Genomic DNA, 20636 nt, shown 5'->3' with positions numbered 1-20636 from the left:
ACAACTTTGCAGCACAGATGAGTTCACTCCCAACAAACTGACGTAAACATGTTAAACTCTGCTTTTCTGCTTAAAAGAGTGTGATTACTCGTCTCATATCTGTGTCACACAACATTGCAGCACAGATGAGTTCACTCCCAACAAACTGATGTAAACATGTTAACCTCTGCTTTTCTGCTTAAAAGAGTGTGATTACTCGTCTCATATCTGTGTCACACAACTTTGCAGCACAGATGAGTTCACTCCCAACAAACTGACGTAAACATGTTAAACTCTGCTTTCCTGCTCAAAAGAGTGTGATTACTCACCCAAGAGTTACTTTACGCATGAAACTGTACAACTGCAAGGAGGGTTGTCCCTTTCCATGGTACATGTTTACTTAAAAATGACTCAAGGGCCTTAGCAACAAAGGAAACAGGTTCACTTTCTTTTTACTACGTGACAAATACCTTCAGAGGGTGAGGCAAAGGTTTATATAGCTGTAGAGGGTGTCAGCAGGGACATACACATTAGCATTGTTGTGAAAAAGGGACACGAACAAATGGAAGGTAAGTCTTTAGAAATTTGAGCTCATTTTCTCTTAAACATATTCCATCCTTTGGTTTGTTCTTGATCGTTCTATTTATTTATTAAATAATGGACATTAAGCAGTTTGATCTAACTTTTTTTTTTTTTTGCTGATCTCCATTTGTAGACTTTAGCATCCAACATCTCAACCTGGAAAAATCTGAAAACCTGGAAAGGCACCGGACAGAGGGCTTCAGCCGCTCCAATGCCCTGGTGCTGCGGAGAGGAGCCTCCTTCAAAATCAGTCTGCAATTGAAGGGCCGACCTTTCAACCCGCAGACTGACTCCATGAGGATCAAGGTTATGCTAGGTAGTCTACATTTAGATTCAGTCCAGAAATATGTGGATGATTGGGTCTTAGCATAAATGTGAATAACTTTTTTTACCCATTTCTATTTCTCTTGTGTCTCCACAGGCAATCTCTATTTGACAATACCCGTCACGTTCTCCCAGAAGGGTTCTTCGTCCCTTTGGAAAGCCTATATTGACCCAGAAGGCCGGAACCGGCAGAATCCGTCAATCTACATCTCATCTCCTGCCTCTGCCTCAGTGGGCTGCTACAAGTTTCAGCTGTGTGTGGTCACTCAGGACGGCCAGCAGAAGTGTGTCTTCGGCAGGTTCATCCTGCTATGCAACCCCTGGTGTCCCGGTGAGTAAATATATATAAAAAATACAAACGAACAAGTGAAATGTTTACTTATATGAGGTAAGGCAAAGTTTAGCAGACTCAGAAGAGTATGGGAGTTTGTAATATTGCAGTAGCAGTCTGCTAACCTATGACAGATTTAAATAATGCTGGTTGCTTTCATTCAACACTTTTACTCACTTACAGTATTAGTTTAGTTTGTGGGAGTCTGAATCATGTATGTGATAGAGATTGGACATAGTGAATGTCTGGCAAGAGTTTTACAAAACACTTGGATTTCTGATTTATTTATATTTCTGTTTTATTTCTCGCAGACGATGCTGTATATATTCCCTTTGAGGACCAGAGGGAGGAATATCTCAAGAACGACTCTGGGTTGTTGTTTATGGGGACGCCTGTGAACCTCGTGTCAAGACCATGGTCATTTGATCTGGTATGAAAATGACATCTGTTAAAACATTTCTTTTTTTGCATATCTTTCCTGGGAGATTTCAACTCTTTAGTGATATTTGAGATACATATGTCCTCATAAAAGCAGTAGATAGTATTTACAAGTGCTGTTGCACTGGGTTCCCTGTAGTGTCCGACTCATAATGTATTTTTAGTCTTCTAGTTGGAATAAACCTTTCTGTAAGAAAATATAACAAATAAAACCAACTCTGATATTAGAGGGAACCTCAGATTACCTATCCCTTGATATTTAAGTTAATCCTCTCATTTCTCTCTCACTGCCTGTACAGTATGAGCCCGGTGTTCTGGAGACATGTCTCAATCTGCTTCAAGTCAGCCCTCAGCACCAAAACGACAAAAGAAAGGACTACCTGAACCGAAACAACCCTGTCTACATCAGCCGCGTTGTGTCTGCCATGGTGAGTGCAAACAGGCTCTGAGTGACTTTCGCACAATAACATTTTCACCGGTGTTTTTATTTACTTTTAATGAAAACACAAGCGTCACAGCTGCTTATTAGAACAAGTTGTATCTTGAACTGAGACAGCGTGTTCTACAGATTGCAAAGACCAACACATGCCTACATAAAAAAGTGTCACATGCAGGGAACCCTGTAATTATGGCAGTAAAACACTCATTCATCCGTCACTGTGTGTCTAGATCATGTCAGAAGGAACCTAAAGACACTAGACTCTTGTCTTTTATGTTTAGATCAACTGTGAAGATGACCGTGGAGTGCTGAAAGGGAACTGGTCCGGTGACTTCAAAGAAGGAGTCAACCCCTCCACGTGGACTGGAAGTGGGGAGATCTTGAAACAGTGGGCTCAGAGTGGTTACAGCCCAGTCAAGTATGGACAGTGCTGGGTGTTTGCAGCTGTCATGTGCACAGGTGATTATTTCATGACAATTAGAAATGTTTCAAATCAAGTTATTTATTTTCTTTTTTGGTGTCTATTTGTCCGGCTAATATCACTAAACCTTTAAAATCATCATATTTGTACACTGGAATATTCTATATGGTGTTAAGCGACTATTATCATTGCATAAATGTGTGCGTCTGTGTTTTTATTGCGTTCTCACAGTTATGAGAGTTCTTGGGATTCCTTGTCGTGTCGTCACAAACTTCCACTCTGCTCACGACACCAACAGCAACCTGGTGATTGAGGAATTTTACAGTGAGACCGGGCAGAAGCTAAACTACAGCAAAGACAGCATATGGTCAGTGGTGATGTAAATGTGAAAAAACACAAATATTTCTTGTCGTGGCTAATGAGCGTACTTGTAAACAAATGTAACAAAAAAGCCAATTTGTGCATACTGATGTTTTTTTTTGGCCCCTCCTACCAGGAACTTCCACATCTGGGTGGAGTGCTGGATGACTCGTCGGGATCTGGGCTCTGGAATGGATGGATGGCAGGTTCTGGATCCCACCCCTCAGGAGAGGAGTGAAGGTATGTGAGAAATATTACTAACCCTGTTATGTGAAGTTTCTTTTTTAGTCATCTCTGATAATTTCTGATTACTAAACATTAGCATAACCTATTTTTTTCTCTTCTGCTACACCCTAGGAGTGTTCTGCTGTGGCCCAGCTCCGGTCAAAGCAATCAAGGACCAGCGTACTGATCTGCTTTATGACGTCCCTTTTGTCTACGCTGAGGTGAATGCTGCTGTCCACAAAATCATAGTGAGCCAGGGCCGTATGCTCAGCCTCAGCAAAGACACAGAGAGAGTCGGATCCCTCATTTGCACAAAAGCTATAGGCTTCCCCAGACTCCACAACATAACAGGAAACTACAAAATTTCCCAAAGTAAGTGACAGAGCTTTAAAATGCATTTATTAGCTCACCTAGTCAGGGAAGGGGCATAGTGTATGCGGTCAGCTCACGTTTTTCTTTCTGTCTTCACAATATAGGCCAAAGTTCAACACTGAAATCAAGAAGTTCCACAGTATCAGATGAATCAACATTAAGGAGAGGTAATTTCAAGTTTTTACGTTTTATAATATTAATCAGACTTAATATCCGTGTAAACCCACGTCATCTGATCCACTACCTCTCACGCTTATCCAGCTGACACGTCCAAGGGGGTGCTAGTCTTCCTGACCCTGGATAAACCTCCCATTGCTGGGGAGCCCATCTGCTTCACAGTTAAAATCATGAACAAGCAGAAGGCGTCCAAGACAATGAAGGTGCATCTCAATGCTCAGGTCAAAGAATACAACCACAGACCCGGTGAAGATATGAGGACCTTCTGGGAAACCCAGGGTCTCATCCAGCTGGCACCGATGGAAGGTAAATTGGCAGATTTTCACTTCTGAATGTGGCGTTTTTTTATTCTTATTTGATTTAATGATGATTTTCACTCATCTTTGTCGCTTTCTTTGTTCCTCTCTCTTTTTCTAGTCAAAGTACTGAACCAGCAGATCGTCCCAGCCAAGTACAGGCATGTGTTTGGGGACAACATGATCAACCTTGCAGTTGTCCTGCAGGACATGGGCAGTCAGGAGCACATCCTTGCCTCAGAGGAGTTCAACATTGCCAGCCCACAGCTCACCATACAGGTACTTTGAGGAGATTCTGAATATTACTCACCTGTTATTTAGTATTTGGGGGAATCAGGTAAATTAAAAACATTATCAGTTTACGATGCTTAATGTAAATGTTGACTTTGAAATTCAAGACATCAAGGTGTAAATAAAATCCTATTGGAGAGCTGTAGCACAGAGTTCATGTTAAACCTGCTCTGGTTTGAGTTATGTGACGGGCCATTCAAAGGGATATTCAGAGTTTAAACACTTTTCTTTTCCAGATTGCAGATGAAGATGCTGTTGTAGCTAACAAGCAGCAGACGGCCACTGTGTCCTTCACCAACCCGTTTTCTCACCCAGTGAATGGAGTGTTGACTTTAGCTGGGGCAGGACTGATCCCGGACAAGGTTCACTTCAGGTAAGACTCACGGTTCATTTTCTCAGATTATTTATGTACGTGCTGAACGTTTAATGCCACAGGCACCTCTGTGATTCATGCACATTATAATTGGCTTGAAAATGAAAGGTAGAAGCAATGCTCAAACAGGAAGACATTGTTCAGTACATTACAGTACATTGTGTCTTTGTTGAAGGAATGTAGGCTTGTCACCATCCATTGTTCTGCAAACGTGCTACGTGTTTAATGCAGGCTCTGAACTGATGTACTACTGTATACTGAGTGGAGTTAATAATTCTTAGGCACCAAACAATTACTTCAAGTTATTTGATTTTAAGGGTGATTTGCTAAACATAAATCAAACTATAATATTCCATTACAATGTGCGTAGTTTAGGTGGGGGAATTTGATAAATCTTTAACTGTATGTCTCCTCTGTGTCTTCCTGCAGGATGCTCCCACTGTTTCCGGAACGAAGGGTGGAGCAGCGCATTACATTCACCCCCAACATGATGGGAACAAAGATGCTGCAGGCCAACTTGTCACTGACAAATATCAGCTCCACAATCAGAGGCTTCAAGATGGTCTTTGTTAAAAAAGCTTAGATCCTTATTCCATTTTTTTTCTTCCTGCTTGTTTGATCCATTTCCCATGACAGCATTATGCCTGAGAAAAAGTATTTGTAATTATGTTTCGGTTCTTGGGGCCAGAAAAAAAAAACAAGGATAACTGCATCAATTTCAAAGGAAAGATTTCTGCTGCTTAAATATGCAGGAGTCCTGTATCTTTTGTAACATAAATGTGAATGTAAATTATATGTATTTATTTTGATATTTATTTGGATAATGTGTTTGAGCCATGAAAATCACTTTTCCTAGTTGATATTTAATTCGTATTTAAAACCTGCTACAAATGTATTTGTGCACTTTTTTCTTTTTATTTGTTAAAAAATATTTAAATGTCATTAAATTGAATATATGATAATAAAGTAAATGAATGTGGATTTACATTGTTGTAGTTCTTTTTCAGACCTGAAGGGGGAGATCTTTCCTCATAAAATGGCTGTTGATTCTGCTTCAAATGCTTCTTAATAATTATATGTAATTCACACCAGGATCATTCATCATTTACCCATTTGTCATATAAAACCTCTTGTTTCATATGCCTCTGGGTTGAGTAACTGCGAAATGAAATGAAACTCATCTCTCTCCACAATGCAATTAATTTATTTTTATTAATCTATTTTAACTGTCTGTCAAAACAAATCGACAATAAAGCATTATATACAAATCATAGCTAAGCTGACAGGCAGTGTGATCAGCACATGCACAACCATACCAGTTCATCTATATTACAGACGGGTTATTAGGAAATTAGACAAGAAAGCAGAAAAGAACAAGAATCAAAACATATACAACCCAGAATCAATAGTAAAGATTTGACCGCAAGCTTATAATACAGCATTTTCAAGACAACTTCTTATCAAAACATTTTTACAAGAGCATTTTTTTGGCCGTAGAGGGAGATTTGTTTTTTATGCTGTTTTCTCAAACTATATTTACCTCATTGTGTTGTAGACTTGAACCAATAATAAATGGTTCACGTTTTTAATAGCTATTTTAATAGCCGCTAACTATGAAAAGAATGTTATTTGTCTTTATGTTTGCCTTTAAGTGACTTATGAATACAACAATTAAAAAATAACAGTGGTGGCGGAAACTATTCCACAGACCCGCAAAACCTACTTTTGTTTCTATTCAAGATTTTAAAATAGTGTTGGCCAGAGAAAATGAGAAGGTTTAACAGCAATATGAGGAGACACAGTAGAAGAAACAATCAGAACAATCTGACCTTTTCATCTGTGCAGGCATACTGTAGTTGTTAAACAGTATGTAAGACTTTGCAATCAGTGCAACGCTTTTTCTGTGTACAAAAGTGGGGACATCGTTCATAAAGTTGAGATGAAGTGAATTTAAAACAAAGGAAAATGGTATTTTTGATATATATGCACTCCAAACCATCATTCCTTGGGGTTATGTTTAAAGATTTGGTCCCCGTATTTCACTATGGTCGAGCACTTTTGACTTCGTGTTTGTGTGTCACACATAACTGCAGCCTCACTTCAAAATCTTCACAGTTCTTTTGGATTTGATGTGAAATTGTCTGCCTGAATGTTGACTCGAAATACAGACTCTGAATCAGTCTCTAGGGGAACTTTTACCCACTAGCTGCTCTCAGGAGTCACACAGCTTCTCAAGGTTCGGGTGGAAGAGCACAGTGTGACAGGTGGCGCCCTCTAGAGGTAGTCCAGCTCCAGTGCATGGCTTAGAGCCTCCAGATCGGCCCGACAAGACACCCTCCAGAACGGCATGTTCTTCTGAGGAGACAAAAGTAACATTTAAATTTAATAAAAGGTTTAATGCAAAACATTCAAACCCAAAGAAAGCATAGCAGTGCAGTGCAGATGCAGTGCAGATGTAAAATATGGAGAGTGTCCAAGTACAAATTGACCCATATAATATTAAAATGTAGTGAATAAGGATTTGCAGAACTGAAGAATGTAGAAAACATTCTGAAATTATGGTAAGATTATAAAACAAACAAAACAAACTTTTCACTGAATAACTTGTCATTAGTTGTGGTCAGTTTTACAGTAGAGACAATGTTAGTTATACCTTCTTGGCCACAGTCTCTTCTTCAGCTCCATCGCCTATGACCACATACACTGCTCTCCGACCAAACCTCTGAGAGACCCGCTCAAAACAGCTCTCCTTCCCTTTGACATGAGCAAAAATCAGAGATTAAAATGAAAACTTTCAACAAACGGAAATCGTAGTTCATTATTTTCACATGTGTTCCCTGACCCTTCTTCCTCAGGGGTTTCCTCACCTGTCTTTGTGGCACTGTAAATGTTCTCTATGGGGAAGGCTGAGCCCAGGCCGTACAGTAACACCTTGGAGAGCGCTGGGATGAGCTGGGTGGTGGTCACCAACACATTCACACAGTTAGGCCTGGAGCATGACAGACACATTTACTCTTCAGTGGAGTTGTGACCAGTGTTGGAAAATATCCCGTACAGTACGGCATCCTTATGTACTAATGTTGTTGCACTAGTTTATTTAACTGTACTCCTCTATTTAACTGCATTTCAGAGTTTTTTACTCCACTAAATTTACTTGACAGCTATTAATGTCTAGGTTAAGTTTTTACAAGCAACATGAAAAAATAAGCATCCACAGAATATGTCAGTTTAGTTTAATTTAATAAAATGGCTATAATTACAATTGCACGTACATAAATGAGTCAGTCATAACAATCCAATGCAGCATAACACAAATCTAATATAATAATTAATGTTATGAGGAATATTTTTGGCACAATTGCTACTTTCCTGAATATTTCCTTCATGACTGGTCATTATGCCATAATTCATTATGCCTTTATTCATAATAAAATATCATAGAGGACACCTAGCAGCTAATGCAAACTGACCCACTGGTATAAATCAAACCCTGGCAGCATGAACTGACCTCGAGTTGATGAGAGCCAAGGCTTTGAGAGCATGAGTCAGCCACAGATCAGTCAGGACCTCCATCTCTCTCCTCAGCTGTAGCCACTCCTCTCGCTTTGGGCTGCCCAGCAAACCTGCCCATCAGGAAGAAGCATAAGCATTATGGTCAGTCTTTAACCTGAACCCTTGAACCCTTAATGTTGCAAGGCCTCATTTTGATGGTAGTCTCTGGGTGGATAATTTAAATACAACATTGTCTGGCCAAAACCTCAGACACACGGTTTCCATCAGAGTTAATCAGAGAGGATTGACTAAAAACATGACAAAGGAGGAGTTTGTTCATATGTATTTAAAGATAAACCAGGAGATCAAATCCCACCCCACCAGGTCTGGCCCCAACCAGCCACCAAGGGCCACCTTGGTGCGAGTTTGGATAAAAATGGGAAAGGAAGGGCAGGAAGGGCATCTGCCAAATCAACGTGCAGAGCTGCTGAAGGCAAAGCCAAAAGCCATTAATCTTTGTCCAATGGTAGCGATGTATTGTTGTTGCTGTTTTAATTTTGAGACATGATTTTGATACATACACATCACCTGTGAAGTGCTGTAAGAATTTTAGTTTAACACAGTTAATGCAAGCTGGCACGGTTCAATGCACAATTGCACGGAAATTCTTCTCAGATAAATACAATATAGTGCAAAGTGGACTTTTGCTTTTTGTAATCTTTCTTTTTAAACTAGAAAGACGGGGACAGTCCCAGTATGAATATTGAAGTAATGGAGACAGTTTCATTCAACTTAGTAAATATAGGAGTAGGAAGTTAACATTTGGTAGAGGTGTGAGACATAAGTTCCTCTCTGTCACTGTGTCAACTAAACTAAAACCAGCCACTGCACAAAAAACATGTTGAACAGCATCTGACTTATTCTGACAGACAGGCCTACAGTACCTGCTCCCTTTTTTCAGGGACGCCTAGATTGCATGATCAAATCTGTACTTTACATATGTCTGTAGAGATGTTGAGTTATTTACAAAAAACTAACAGTCAATATTTACTATTACTGTTGTCTTTTCATTGCACAGTAAACCCAAGTTCAACTTTACAGAGTCAAAGTGGCTTCAAATGTATAAATCATGTAAATAAAATAGCAGCTTACCCCCAACATTGTTCTTGTATGTGTTGTAGATCTCCTTAACTCTGCGGTATCTGAAAGCCAGTTTCCTCATCCAGTCCACTCCTCCATGGACTCCTGACCCCAGGCACAGAGAACCGGCCCCTGCTGGACTCTGGAAGCCATCTGACCCAAAGTTGTAAGTGCTGCAGGAAACAGCCAGGATACTGATCATAAAAACGCAAACTGTATTTTTCCAGATCATCCTAAAGTAGCAATATCATCAGTGTTTCAGGCAATGTTCTAAGAAGTACAGCCACAACTGTATTCATGATTACATTTTGTAGCCCTGTGCAAACTCCTGAGGCAGTGCTTGAACCATTCATCATATCACGATGGTGTGCCAGTGGAACCACAGACATTTCAAGGACAAGAAGTGCTTCAAAATTAACCGAAGCTGTGAGTGAGTCCTTGTCAGTTTGAAATCATCCAGCATATACATTCAGCCTGGGCAGGATAAATGTAAAAACATCTTTGAGAATTAAGAGGGCCAAATTCAATAAACCTAATATTTAAAAAAAAAAAAAAAGCGCTCTTTCTCAAATAACTCCTAAAAGTATTCTGAAGTGCTTCAACAAGTTCATGCAATAAAATGTCTGGACTGAGTGAGACAGTGAGGATGATAAAGAGATATTTAGATGAGAAATGAAAGCATTGGATAATCCTGTGACATATTATAGGCCTGTGGAAGTCGTGAAAATAAAAGACATGCATATGCTTGCATGCATGAACGCACACAGACACACACTCTTCAACTCATGTCCCTGTTTTTTTTTTTTTTCTTCTCATGTGCACTAGAGGCTGCAGGGCAAGTCTGGTTCACAAGCCACAATAGAAATGTCAGAAAATCTCAGCAGAGCTTTAAGTACAGTAACACAGTAGAGGCTTTACCTCAAGTCCTGTCCGTTGTCGTCTGATGCCACATCATCAATATGAACCTGGTCACATTCCTGGGAAATGAAAAGGAGAGCGGATATATGAAGAGATCTATTTCACAGTGGAGCCCTGCACAGGCAAGTCTCTCCGCTTTACAAGAGCCTTCAGGAGTGATAGCAGCTACAAAAAAGATACAATATATCAGTAGGAAGTAGTAAATAATGTGTCAGGACACAGGACAGTGAGGCGCCACAGATACACAACATTCAATATGGTGGTGCAATTCTGCAAACCTTATAATAAATTAAAGTGATGCAGATCTGCATTTTAACAGCCATTCAACCGTTTAAAGGAACCTCTTAAGAATGGCCCATTGTCTTTTGCAAGCATAGTCATGCATGTCTTGTCTCTTTACTGGATGTTAATACAACAAACCCAAACCACAGTGATTAAAACCACAACGTAGCTTAAACAAGTGGCTACATCCAAAACACCTCCAGCTACATGCAGTTATATCAGAAAATTAAATCAGTTATTAAAAGTGGCTATGTTGGAAAATAACAAAAACAAGCTGCATAGATTAGTCATCATCCGACCAAGAGGATCTGCAACATACATGCGCAACTGACTATAACTGTCCCCTAAAACTTCCTACATCTGTCCTTTTGTTCTCTGCCTTTATCCAGAGTCTAGCTGCAAACCTCTAATTTCCACAACCATCTCTCTTTCACAAACACACAAATACGATGATGCAAACAACCATGTGCCTTGTACAGTTGTCACACAGACAAGCTTTCCTATTACCTTTCAGTCAACTTGACCAAAATGGAGACACCACCTCATCGTCCCTCCTTTACTACATAACTCAATTCCCACCCACTCAGGTGCGCTTCGCCCCTGCAGAGACCTTACAATGCAAAATGACCACAGCACACGTACACTTACTTCTGCTTAGAGTAATAGAGATTTAATTTAACCACTGTGAAATTCATTTTTAAGAGCCGAAACTGAGGTAGCAAACATCCAAAGTAATTGACTTGTATCAGCTCTGAGTCCGATTAACCAGGCGGTGCCTCCTGTTACAATTCCGTGATCTTCCTGTGGTATTTCAGTGCAGTCATGACAGCAGTGATAACACTTGTGGCCACTGATGTAGCTTCTGACATAGGAAGGACAAGATAATTGTACCTTAATACAGCAATTATTAGCAGCAGCCTGTATTGGCCTTATTGCTTCAGAGATTTACTGAGCCTAAACAAAGAAGGGATAAAACCCAGGTTTGAAAATGGCTTTATTGGCTTCTTTCCCTCCTCTTGACTGTTCCTCCTCCCATTTGACTAATTTTCCTCTCGGATGCTCAGACACACACCTGTAATTACAGCACAAAGTGTGTACTTGTTCTCTCTCTCCCTCACTGGGCGTCCCTACCTTTTGTCTTTGTCAGAACAAGGCAGAGGAATGCAGAGAGAAAAACACGCACTGTGCAGTCACTAGCAGGTAGTAAAACTGCATTTAATGACCCCTTGGAGTCATCACTTTTAGAGGTCGCATTAACAGGCATTTGTGGTGCTCCGGTCTACCTGAGCACTTATGCCAGCAGTTATTTCCCAGGAAGAGAAATTGTTCTTAATGTGGGATAAATGATGTGTGAAAGGGTTTCTACAATGGATGCCACTGTGTCGTATGTCGAGTATAAAAACAGCATCCAAATGTCAAACGTTTTGGGCTGTAGCAGGAACGCTGGATTTTTCTTCTGCAGCACGTGGATTTATCCAAACTGCTGTTATTTTTTTATTGCAGAAAAAAACTGAAATGAAGTGTCCTTCAAAGAGAGTGCGATTAGAATATTATTAATGGTAAGAGTGTTAGGGAAATAATATCCAAAATCCAGAGGGACAGTAGTTGAAAAATAAATAATGTGATTCATGAAAAAATGTTTTATCATACAAACAAAAAACTCACCTCCAGATCATTGAAGAAGAGTCTTGAGTCAGCCAGATTGAAAATCATCTCCTCCATCCACAAACCAAGAGACACTGCCTTTGAGGAGTCCTGATGCACACAGACAGAAATATCCTAAAATTAATAACTGGCTTTAAAACCCTTCTGTGTATTTTATCCTTGAGAATCAGCAGTAAGAAAAAACAAAACAAAACAAAACACATCAGACTGTTAAATACAAGGAGTGAAGCTCCTTTCCACAGGTTTAAAAGTTGCTATTAATTCTCTAACTTAGCATTTGACCTAAACACAAATTAGGTTTTCTTTTTAGTGACTTCAATAGAAACTGCTATGCTAGGAGCCCCCCCCAGCTGGTGAGCGGCCGGGTCAGTTTAACCAGGGCCACATATGATAACAGACAATCATTTACAACTATTGGCAATTTAAAGTCAAAAGATTAAAACTAACTGCATGTCACTGGACTGCAGGAGGAATTCAAAGTACCCAGAGAAAACTCTGGGGATTTACTCGGGGAAAATATCCAAACTACACACAGAAAGGCCCCAGCTGGCAGGTGGATTCAAACCCGGGGACCTTCTAGGTCCACTCCACCAAAATACTTCATTCTAAATATTCCTAACAGTAAAATGTGTTCCTCTGTGTCTACTCATGTCTTCAGGCATGATCAGTGCCCATTAATCAGTTCAGAAAACTGGTCTGTAAAGTACAGTTTGTGGTTTAACCTATAGTTAATTGCTGTGTAGCACTTCAGTGGGTGCATGATAATTACTTAAATAATGAAATGGAGGTGACATTCACAGACAAATGCATCATTACTCTTGTCATCGTTCTTGTCAGATTAGCTGCTGCCATCTTGTCTCTGAATGTTCTCTTCGACTTCTTCTGCAAACTCATCAACTGGATTGACATAATGAGGTTTCAGGAAAAGATGTCAATACTTGGTGCCAGTCTGATTCTTATCTTTGCTATGTCTACTGACTTGTTTGCTTTGACTTTCTTTTTGCAAGTTTTCATACTAAGCACAGATAATGCATGTCATTTTCCAGCTCACGGTCATGCTACAGTGAGACTGTCTATGCTATAGTGCACTGAGATAAATGCAAACATCAGCATGTTAAAAGGTATACGATTTACTAGTGTAAACAATGTAAAGGGGGGGCTGTAGCTCAGTTGGCAGTGACTCCCAGTTCCACCTGGCTACATGTCCTTGGACAAGACACTGAACCTCGATTGGCACCCGGTGGCTCAGGTGAGCATCTTGCTTGTCTGAGAACGTGTGTGTGTTAATGCGTGTGGTTAAGGTGAAGCGTTTTTATCCAGAGTGTAAAGCACTTTGGATAAAAATGTTATACAAGCAGATATAAAACCATTTATGTAAATGAACCATCTCAGTGTTACTGACAGTCTGCCTTGCTACTAAACGGTAAATGGTCTGCACTTGTATAGCGCTTTTCTACCTATTTACACGGCTTCTCATTCACCCATTCCCGCTCACAATCACACACCTACTGCTTTCTTAAGAATAAGTGCAGACTTGCAGTTCCCGGTGATGGAATACAAAATGAACTAGAATGAAAATAGAAAGTTTTCACCACTGTCATAAAAATCTTAATCAATAACTGCCTGTAATGAAAATACATCCATAAATCCTAAATCCTAATCCTAGACTATATGATTTACTGTATAGTAAAAAGCAAATGTGATCCTTAAACATCTTTCACATCGTGATATCAGCTTTGTTTCATAACAAACATTATTAATTATCACCCAGAGAAACGCATAAATCATTATATGGAGGCAGGCAGGCTGACACTTAGCGTGGGTGTGTTGTCATTCAAGACTACAAACGCAGGTGTGCGTATGTATGTATGTATGCATGCTGTATTGTTTAGATGGCAGCATTGGCTCATCTTTGGCAAGAAGCAAAAGGGTGTCAGCCAAAGGGCAAAGCTAGATTAGTGCATCTGAAGTGACAAGCAGAACAGTCTCCTGGCTGGTTGAAGTGGTAGAAATGGGTCTTGATGGCATAAGTAGGGTTAATTATCACAATTAGAAAATACCATCCTACAAAAAAAGGGTGGAAAAAGAAAAAGGTTAACTGAGGACAGAGGGTGGCAAAAGTTCAGTAGGCGTGGTAAGATGACAAGGGGCGGGATTGAGAAAACAAAGAAGAGGAGGTGAAAGCTAAGGATGAAGAGGGAGGGAGTAAAGGCTTAAGAGAGGTTTGTTCTTCTTGTTTAATAATTGAAATAATTATCTGTAATCACCTCCTCAAAAGGTGAAGTCTGTGTCTATATAAAAGGACATATAAAAAGGCCCTTCCTGTTAATCCCTAAAAAGAATTTAAAAAGAATGACAAAAAGGGAGGTGGAAAAAGACAAAAAAAACAAAAAACACCCAATTCTTTCTGTTCCTGGCTTAAGTCTTACGCAGGGAATTTCTTTTTTATATGAGAGACAGAGCTAAGGAGGTAAATTCACACACTAGAAGACTGAGTGGGATGCTGTGTGATCGATGAGATAATGGAAGAGCTGTTGCAGGGGAGGGAATCAGCTCCTCATGTGGATCCCTGTTCACCTCTGGCTCAGCAAGCTGGTGAAAACAACCGTCTTTCAACATGCCCATTAGTCTTTCCTGCACACTGGGCCCAGACTTGCCTTTGAGTTTAAGTCCAAACATTTGTTTATGATAAGAGTTTAATAGACTGACTCTAATGGGAAGAGCCTGGTTGTTACAACTAGACAGACCAATGGGACAAAAGGAGGAGATAATAAGTGCCACTAAAACATGTTTTATGGTGTCAAAATAGGATGAGTTTGGGACGGAGGAAGACAAAGAAAAAAAATGTTGCTAACTTTTAAGCTGTCTTGATGCTTTGGACCGTTAATCTCTTTTTCCACTGTCACTCATTCAGTTACTCTGCTGCATGTCTGAGTTTTGACGTCAGGGTCTGTCCAACTGAGCTTCCCTGGATCGAGCAGCGGGGTGTTTGGGTGGTGGGAGAAATCAGGAATTTCTGGCACATGAGTTACATTTCAACACATCCACTCTCTCACTCTACATCTTTCTCCTGCTGGCTCTTCTTCTCCCTCTCCATTGCAGAAAAGAAAGAAAAAGCAACAATGGCATGCATGGTCTGCCTGGGGCTGAACTCATCACAAATGTTGCTCTCAAACTCTCGTCAGCCTTGTGTCAACCCGCAGGGGGACCGTGAGAATTCAAAACAAAGATCCCGGGCCAAAAACAAGGAACGCACCACTGTCCGCCCCTTGTCAGCTGCCTATCTGTTATGTAAAGGTCTCTCTGGCTGTCAATCACACTGCAGGATGCTGGGGTAGCTAAATAACCTCGTGGATTATGAAAAGAAACAAGAGGGTTGAAAGGCAAAACAGCCAGCGTGTGAAAATGCTTGGGGATTAGACCCAAAGGTCATGGACTTATTCAGGCAGCCAAACCTTTGCCTGTTAGCCAAACAAGCACTCGGCCACTGAAACAAGGGTTGATGTGACTAAAGCAAGATTACACTACACCTACCTACCACATAATTAACTGTTGTCAAAGTGTGATGAGCTGCAGCGCATACTTCTTACAGCAAATGACAAAGGGAGAGGTTGTGTCGGCATACCTTGCCAAATCGCGAGGAGAAGGTTCCCGTGAGGAGTGAATGGAAAATAATGATGGTTTCATCCAGGTCCCAGATAAACACCCGCTGCAGTGAAATAACAGATATGTAATGTTAACCTCATGAAAGTTTGTCTGTGTGTGAGAGATGGAGAAAGATAAATATTGAAGGGAAATACTGATAATTTTCATCACTGTGTGAGTGTGTGTTTACCTCTATATCAGAGTCCAGAGGTGGGGCAGGGTCACTGACTCTTTTTCTCCCCCTCAATTTCCCATCTGACCCCCTTCGTGCAGAGACCCCCTCCTCTTTACCTGGTGTGGGGGGGCTGGGCGGTGGGTGGTACTCTCCTAAAACATAAAGCAGAACTGCTGATTTATTTTTTTAAAAACTAATTTAATTCATTAAAGCAAGGGTGTGGGAACTCCCCGCGTTTTGCATTGTGTAACGGTCACTGGTAACGGAGAAGAGAGACTATCGAATTGCAATATGCAAAGTGATGTCAATCCAGGGAATGAATACACTTGGAATAACCTCCTAATGCTCCATTTAGCACACTGACAAGACTGTAACACATAAGAAACATTTGTTTTGTGGGAAGATGTCACACTAAGTTCTTAATACGGTATGTTGGAGGCCCAATGACATTTTCATGAAAGTTGTATATGTATACATATATATCAGTTTAGATTCAACCTGAGTTAATAGTATCCTTTTTCAAAATTAAATATATTTTTCGTTTAACATGTGTTTTAATGTTCTGTATGTGGTCTTTGTGGGTCCTCTTTGTCAATCCCTGCACATTCACCTTTTTTTACTTGAGTTTTGGTGTAACAGTGTGACTGTAAATATGATTACACAGAAGGTTTAAAGACAGTGGAGCACTGGCTATGTGAAACATTGCTTATATCTGCTGTGTGATTTGTCCATTTAAACAAACAGAAAGATGTGGTTTGGTCTCGCTTACCTGTGTGCGACTCTGGGCTGTGATTGGGCACCATGATGGAGTGCTCTGGATGCTGATAGGCTAACGGTGCTGTGATGGCAGCAGGGCTTATGTTGCTGCTGGTTAGGTAGGGGCTGTTGTAAGGATGTGAGTTGTAGTATGGAGGATAATGACTCTGACTGTAGCTTGAGTACGATGAAAACTCCTGTTGGTGTAGACGTTGGCATTACAGTTGTTTGTCAGGGGCATCAAAATGTGCAAGTTTCCATTTAAAATATATTCAACAGTATATGACAGGTTAGCAGAATTAACACATCTTGTATTGAAAGTGCTACAGATACAATGGTAGTTAAACAACAACAACAACACAAGTTGAACTACTCACTTGCTGGGTGGGGTTGAATGGCGTCGAACTGGAGATTGCATGGGTGCCTTGAAAAATTCCAGATGAAATACCACCACCTGAGAAATAATGTAAAGACAAAAGCTCAAACATTCAGGTAAAGTCAACGATCAAATAGTGGGAGATTTTAAATGTGCTACTTCGTGTCGATAAATGAACTTGAAGAAATAATTTCACATCAAAGAGAACTGATCAGTGAAACTGTGTGCCGAAAGTGAGGAATCATTTTCACTTCTTCAGCTCAATGCTGCAGGAGCTGAGATTGAAATGTATGTTTGACAACAATACAGGTGGGAAAGTCTGCTACTTCTGTTGCTTCAGGGATATTCCCAGTTTCATTCAAGCCAAGGCAGGAATGTGTCCCTCCAAGCAATTTCCCCTAAAAGTGTTGCAGTTTCACCTTGTGTCTTTTCTGTCAAGCCTTTCCATAATGTTTGTTTGTCTGATTAAATATTTCTCTTGTAACATTATCATCTCCACCTACGGCACTGGACAGCATATCCAATTACAGTCTTTTTGTTTGTCTGTTGGGCTGATATCTCCAAAGATCATAAATGGATTATTACAAATATTTGTACAAGGACTGGCCATGAACCAAGGAGGAAGAAAAAACCTAATTGAGCGGTGCTTACTGACCATGTGGTCGTTAAACAATAGAGTCACGAGTGTAGATGTGGCAGTGAAGAAAATTAAACACATTAAACATTTATTTTAACTTCATTGACACGGTTAAAAAGCAGTTACCCAAAGCTGGTTTCTTTCACTCGCTTTTTAATGTTGCTTGACACGGTCCTATCATATTTTGTGATACACATGGAATGTGGAATGTGTCTTTATCCACAATTGTAGTTTGAGCAGGAATGTGTGTACATCCATAGTGTGGGCACAGACCCATTGAAGGACAAATGGCTACAGTGAATTGGCTTAAATGTCGCTGTTCAGCAACGCAGTGATTTTATGTGTTAGCATAGTAGCATTTACTACGCAGCCACATAGACAAAGTGCAGCTAAAGCTGAAGGAAATGTTATTAGTTTTACAGGTATATAGTCATAAAATACTGTATAAATTAACTCTATAAAGTCATAGCACAGAAAAATTAAGGGATTTGCGAAAGTCGCTTCCTGGTGAGTATTTTCATTAATTAATCTAACTTGAGATATTTCCCTCAAAACCACAAATAATTACAACCTGGCTCTAAAGAAAAAGCCCCAAAATTACATTAAGATACAAAACAACCTCTGGGAGGGACAAATGTTTTTATGTCAATCCCTTCTGTAGGTTTTCACAGAATAGGTGCTGGGTGTACTGTACTAGCACAAAGTCCACAGGATTCATCCTCTGGAAACCAAACGTTTGCATGACAACCACTCCAACTGTTGAGATTTTTTTCCTCCTTTCCCAAAGATATTGGGTATTGATAATCTTGATATTCCCACCCTAGAGTGAAATGCTTAGTTAAAAGCTTGTAAAAGTTTTCCAGACACTCAACATGTTGATAAAGTGCTTATTGTTGAAAAGACACATTTTGACTTGTTTGTGTTCCTTTGAATATGTGCACTGCAATTTGATTACATGTATTCAAACAGAACACAGGTTGAATATCATTTTGCAAATAAGTGTTTAGTTTCCAACTGTTTATTGAATGGGTGGTTTTCACAACGTACAGCAGAAAAGTAAACTTAATGCAGCGTAGATACAGTATTAACAATGTTTTTAAAGTGGATCCAGTATTAAGTTCTGTGATGAGAAACACTTTGTTTGTACTGCTACAGTAGCTGTTTAAACAAGTTTCACTTCAGGCACAGGTGGGGAAAAAATTTAAGATTTACTTTCTCTGATATAACCTGAACCTTCCTGGAAAGAGTCACTTCCTCATGTGTACTGTACCTCCAAGTCATTTCATCAGTCCACTACTGTGTTCACTTGCTCCAGAGTTCTTCGCCACTGCACAAAGTGTGCATGACAAACAGGGGGAATAATGACTCAGTGGAAGAACCACACTGAAACCTCCCTGGACAACACAACAGTCTTCAAAGGAGCAAAAGGAAAAATACAGGAGGTCTCATGAGTAAACACAAAAGTTTAGTCCCCATTTGGTTTCACTTGTACAAAGTGTACAGTACATGTTTCAGAGGATTTTTGTGGCGTGTGTTTGTGCGCTGGTGTATTGTGTACAGTATAATGGATGACATGGAAAGATTCTGAAGTCCTACAAACATTTGGTTGTTATGGCAGTTTATTACCGTTTGAAGTTTGCAGTTAATGATTTATGCATCAAAATATTCAAACAAATTTATTTTGTTTGGGAACAGTGTCCTTCAAAATGAAATTACGCTTGGTTTAAAACAGTTTCTTGGTTCAAGAGTCGGGCTCTAAAAGAACACAGTCGTTGCGGGATTTGCAGTTTCTAAGAAGTTTAATCACAAGTGTGTTTACATGAATCTTACATTTCCCTGACATTTGGATATTTTTTTAAGTCGGAGTAATAAGGAACATTTATTTTTTTTGCCTCCGTAGAAGACTACCTGTTGTCACATGAACAAAGAATGGAGCTACTGTCAGGAACAAATCAGTCAAAAATCATCTGGTCTCAGCGGGATTTTGTTCCCATTTATACTTTATTAAATCACCTTAGTCAGTGCTTAAATGATTTCTTGGCATAATGAAATTTGTTTTTCATTTAGGGTCTGAAACAGGATAGATTGTGTGGTATATTAAAGTAGTAAAAGGAGTAAAAGATCATTCTAGTTCAATATTTAATATTGTTTGTCTGTTTTTAATTTCTATGGGGTGAGATCTAGAAATGTGCTGTAAGCTGGCCCAGGAGGTAGAGCATATGGTTCAAAATTAGATTGAAAGTTTGATCCCATGCTCCTCTTACATTTGTGAGAAAACGTAATGTCACTGAAATTTCCTGGTTTTCTTGATAAATTAGTCATGAAATGTGACTTGATCACAATATTTCTAAGCTGGTAAAACACAAACAGTCATGAACATTTATGTCCATGGAAAACTCACCCATTAAACACAGAAAGTGATGGTGGAAAAAGTAATGGCAACAGTGTCTCAATAACTATTTGAACTAACGTTGGCAGCATTAACCCCAGGCCAACACTTCCTGTAGCTGAGGATTAGACCTGGTGGCGCATTTTCTGTTTCGGAAGCCATTCTTTTAGTGTCCTGCATCCTGCTTCTTCCGAGCTTCAGCTTGTACACAGCCACCCTGACATTATCCTGTAGGATACCTGATAAACTTGAGAATTCATTTTCCCTCCCACAAAGCAACCCTAAATCATATTTCAGTCGTAATATTTTGTGGCTGGCGTGCGGTTTTCTTTTTACGCCATACATAGTCCTGTGTGTTCTTTCCAAACAGTTCTAACTTTGTTTTATCTTTCCATAAGACATTTTCCTATTAGTGTTGTGGAGTTTTATGGTGGTCTTTGACAAACTTTGGACACACTGCTGTGTTTTTTTCCTCTGTGGTGCCATGAATACCATGCCTGTTCAGCTTTTTTTGTTAACCAACTCCCATGACTTCCTTAAGTATTAAGCTGTA

General features: G+C 39.8%; 2 protein-coding genes across 3 annotated transcripts in view; one reads left to right on the top strand and one right to left on the bottom strand.

Annotated features, from left to right (window-relative positions):
• The first annotated feature begins 400 nt into the window (after nucleotides 1-400).
• tgm5l (transglutaminase 5, like) lies at nucleotides 401-5593 on the top strand. The gene is made up of 14 exons (XM_067505289.1): nucleotides 401-548; nucleotides 695-877; nucleotides 983-1216; nucleotides 1528-1646; nucleotides 1954-2082; nucleotides 2375-2552; nucleotides 2746-2881; nucleotides 3011-3114; nucleotides 3232-3471; nucleotides 3576-3638; nucleotides 3733-3954; nucleotides 4066-4223; nucleotides 4472-4608; nucleotides 5038-5593. The coding sequence occupies exons 1-14, from the start codon at nucleotides 542-544 to the stop codon at nucleotides 5189-5191; spliced, it is 2064 nt and encodes a 687-aa protein (XP_067361390.1). The 5' UTR covers nucleotides 401-541; the 3' UTR covers nucleotides 5192-5593.
• A 218-nt stretch (nucleotides 5594-5811) lies between these two features.
• eya2 (EYA transcriptional coactivator and phosphatase 2) overlaps nucleotides 5812-20636 on the bottom strand; it is a 28817-nt gene continuing 13992 nt past the window's right edge. The window contains exons 4-14 of one of the 2 annotated variants that reach the window (XM_067505291.1): nucleotides 17059-17135; nucleotides 16695-16878; nucleotides 15941-16077; nucleotides 15731-15814; nucleotides 12106-12195; nucleotides 10159-10217; nucleotides 9253-9413; nucleotides 8117-8231; nucleotides 7476-7597; nucleotides 7262-7362; nucleotides 5812-6963 (exon numbers count right to left, since the gene is read on the bottom strand). In XM_067505291.1, the coding sequence (XP_067361392.1) occupies nucleotides 6883-6963; nucleotides 7262-7362; nucleotides 7476-7597; nucleotides 8117-8231; nucleotides 9253-9413; nucleotides 10159-10217; nucleotides 12106-12195; nucleotides 15731-15814; nucleotides 15941-16077; nucleotides 16695-16878; nucleotides 17059-17135 (1211 nt within the window). In that variant the 3' untranslated portion in view covers nucleotides 5812-6882. The remainder of the gene's footprint in view (nucleotides 6964-7261; nucleotides 7363-7475; nucleotides 7598-8116; nucleotides 8232-9252; nucleotides 9414-10158; nucleotides 10218-12105; nucleotides 12196-15730; nucleotides 15815-15940; nucleotides 16078-16694; nucleotides 16879-17058; nucleotides 17136-20636) is intronic. The other variant, XM_067505290.1, reaches the window with a different exon arrangement.

This window comes from Channa argus, chromosome 5 (genome assembly GCF_033026475.1).
Source record: "Channa argus isolate prfri chromosome 5, Channa argus male v1.0, whole genome shotgun sequence".
Lineage (NCBI taxonomy): Eukaryota > Metazoa > Chordata > Actinopteri > Anabantiformes > Channidae > Channa > Channa argus.
Note: the sequence above shows the minus strand (reverse complement) of the source record. Positions and strands in the feature narration are given on the sequence as shown.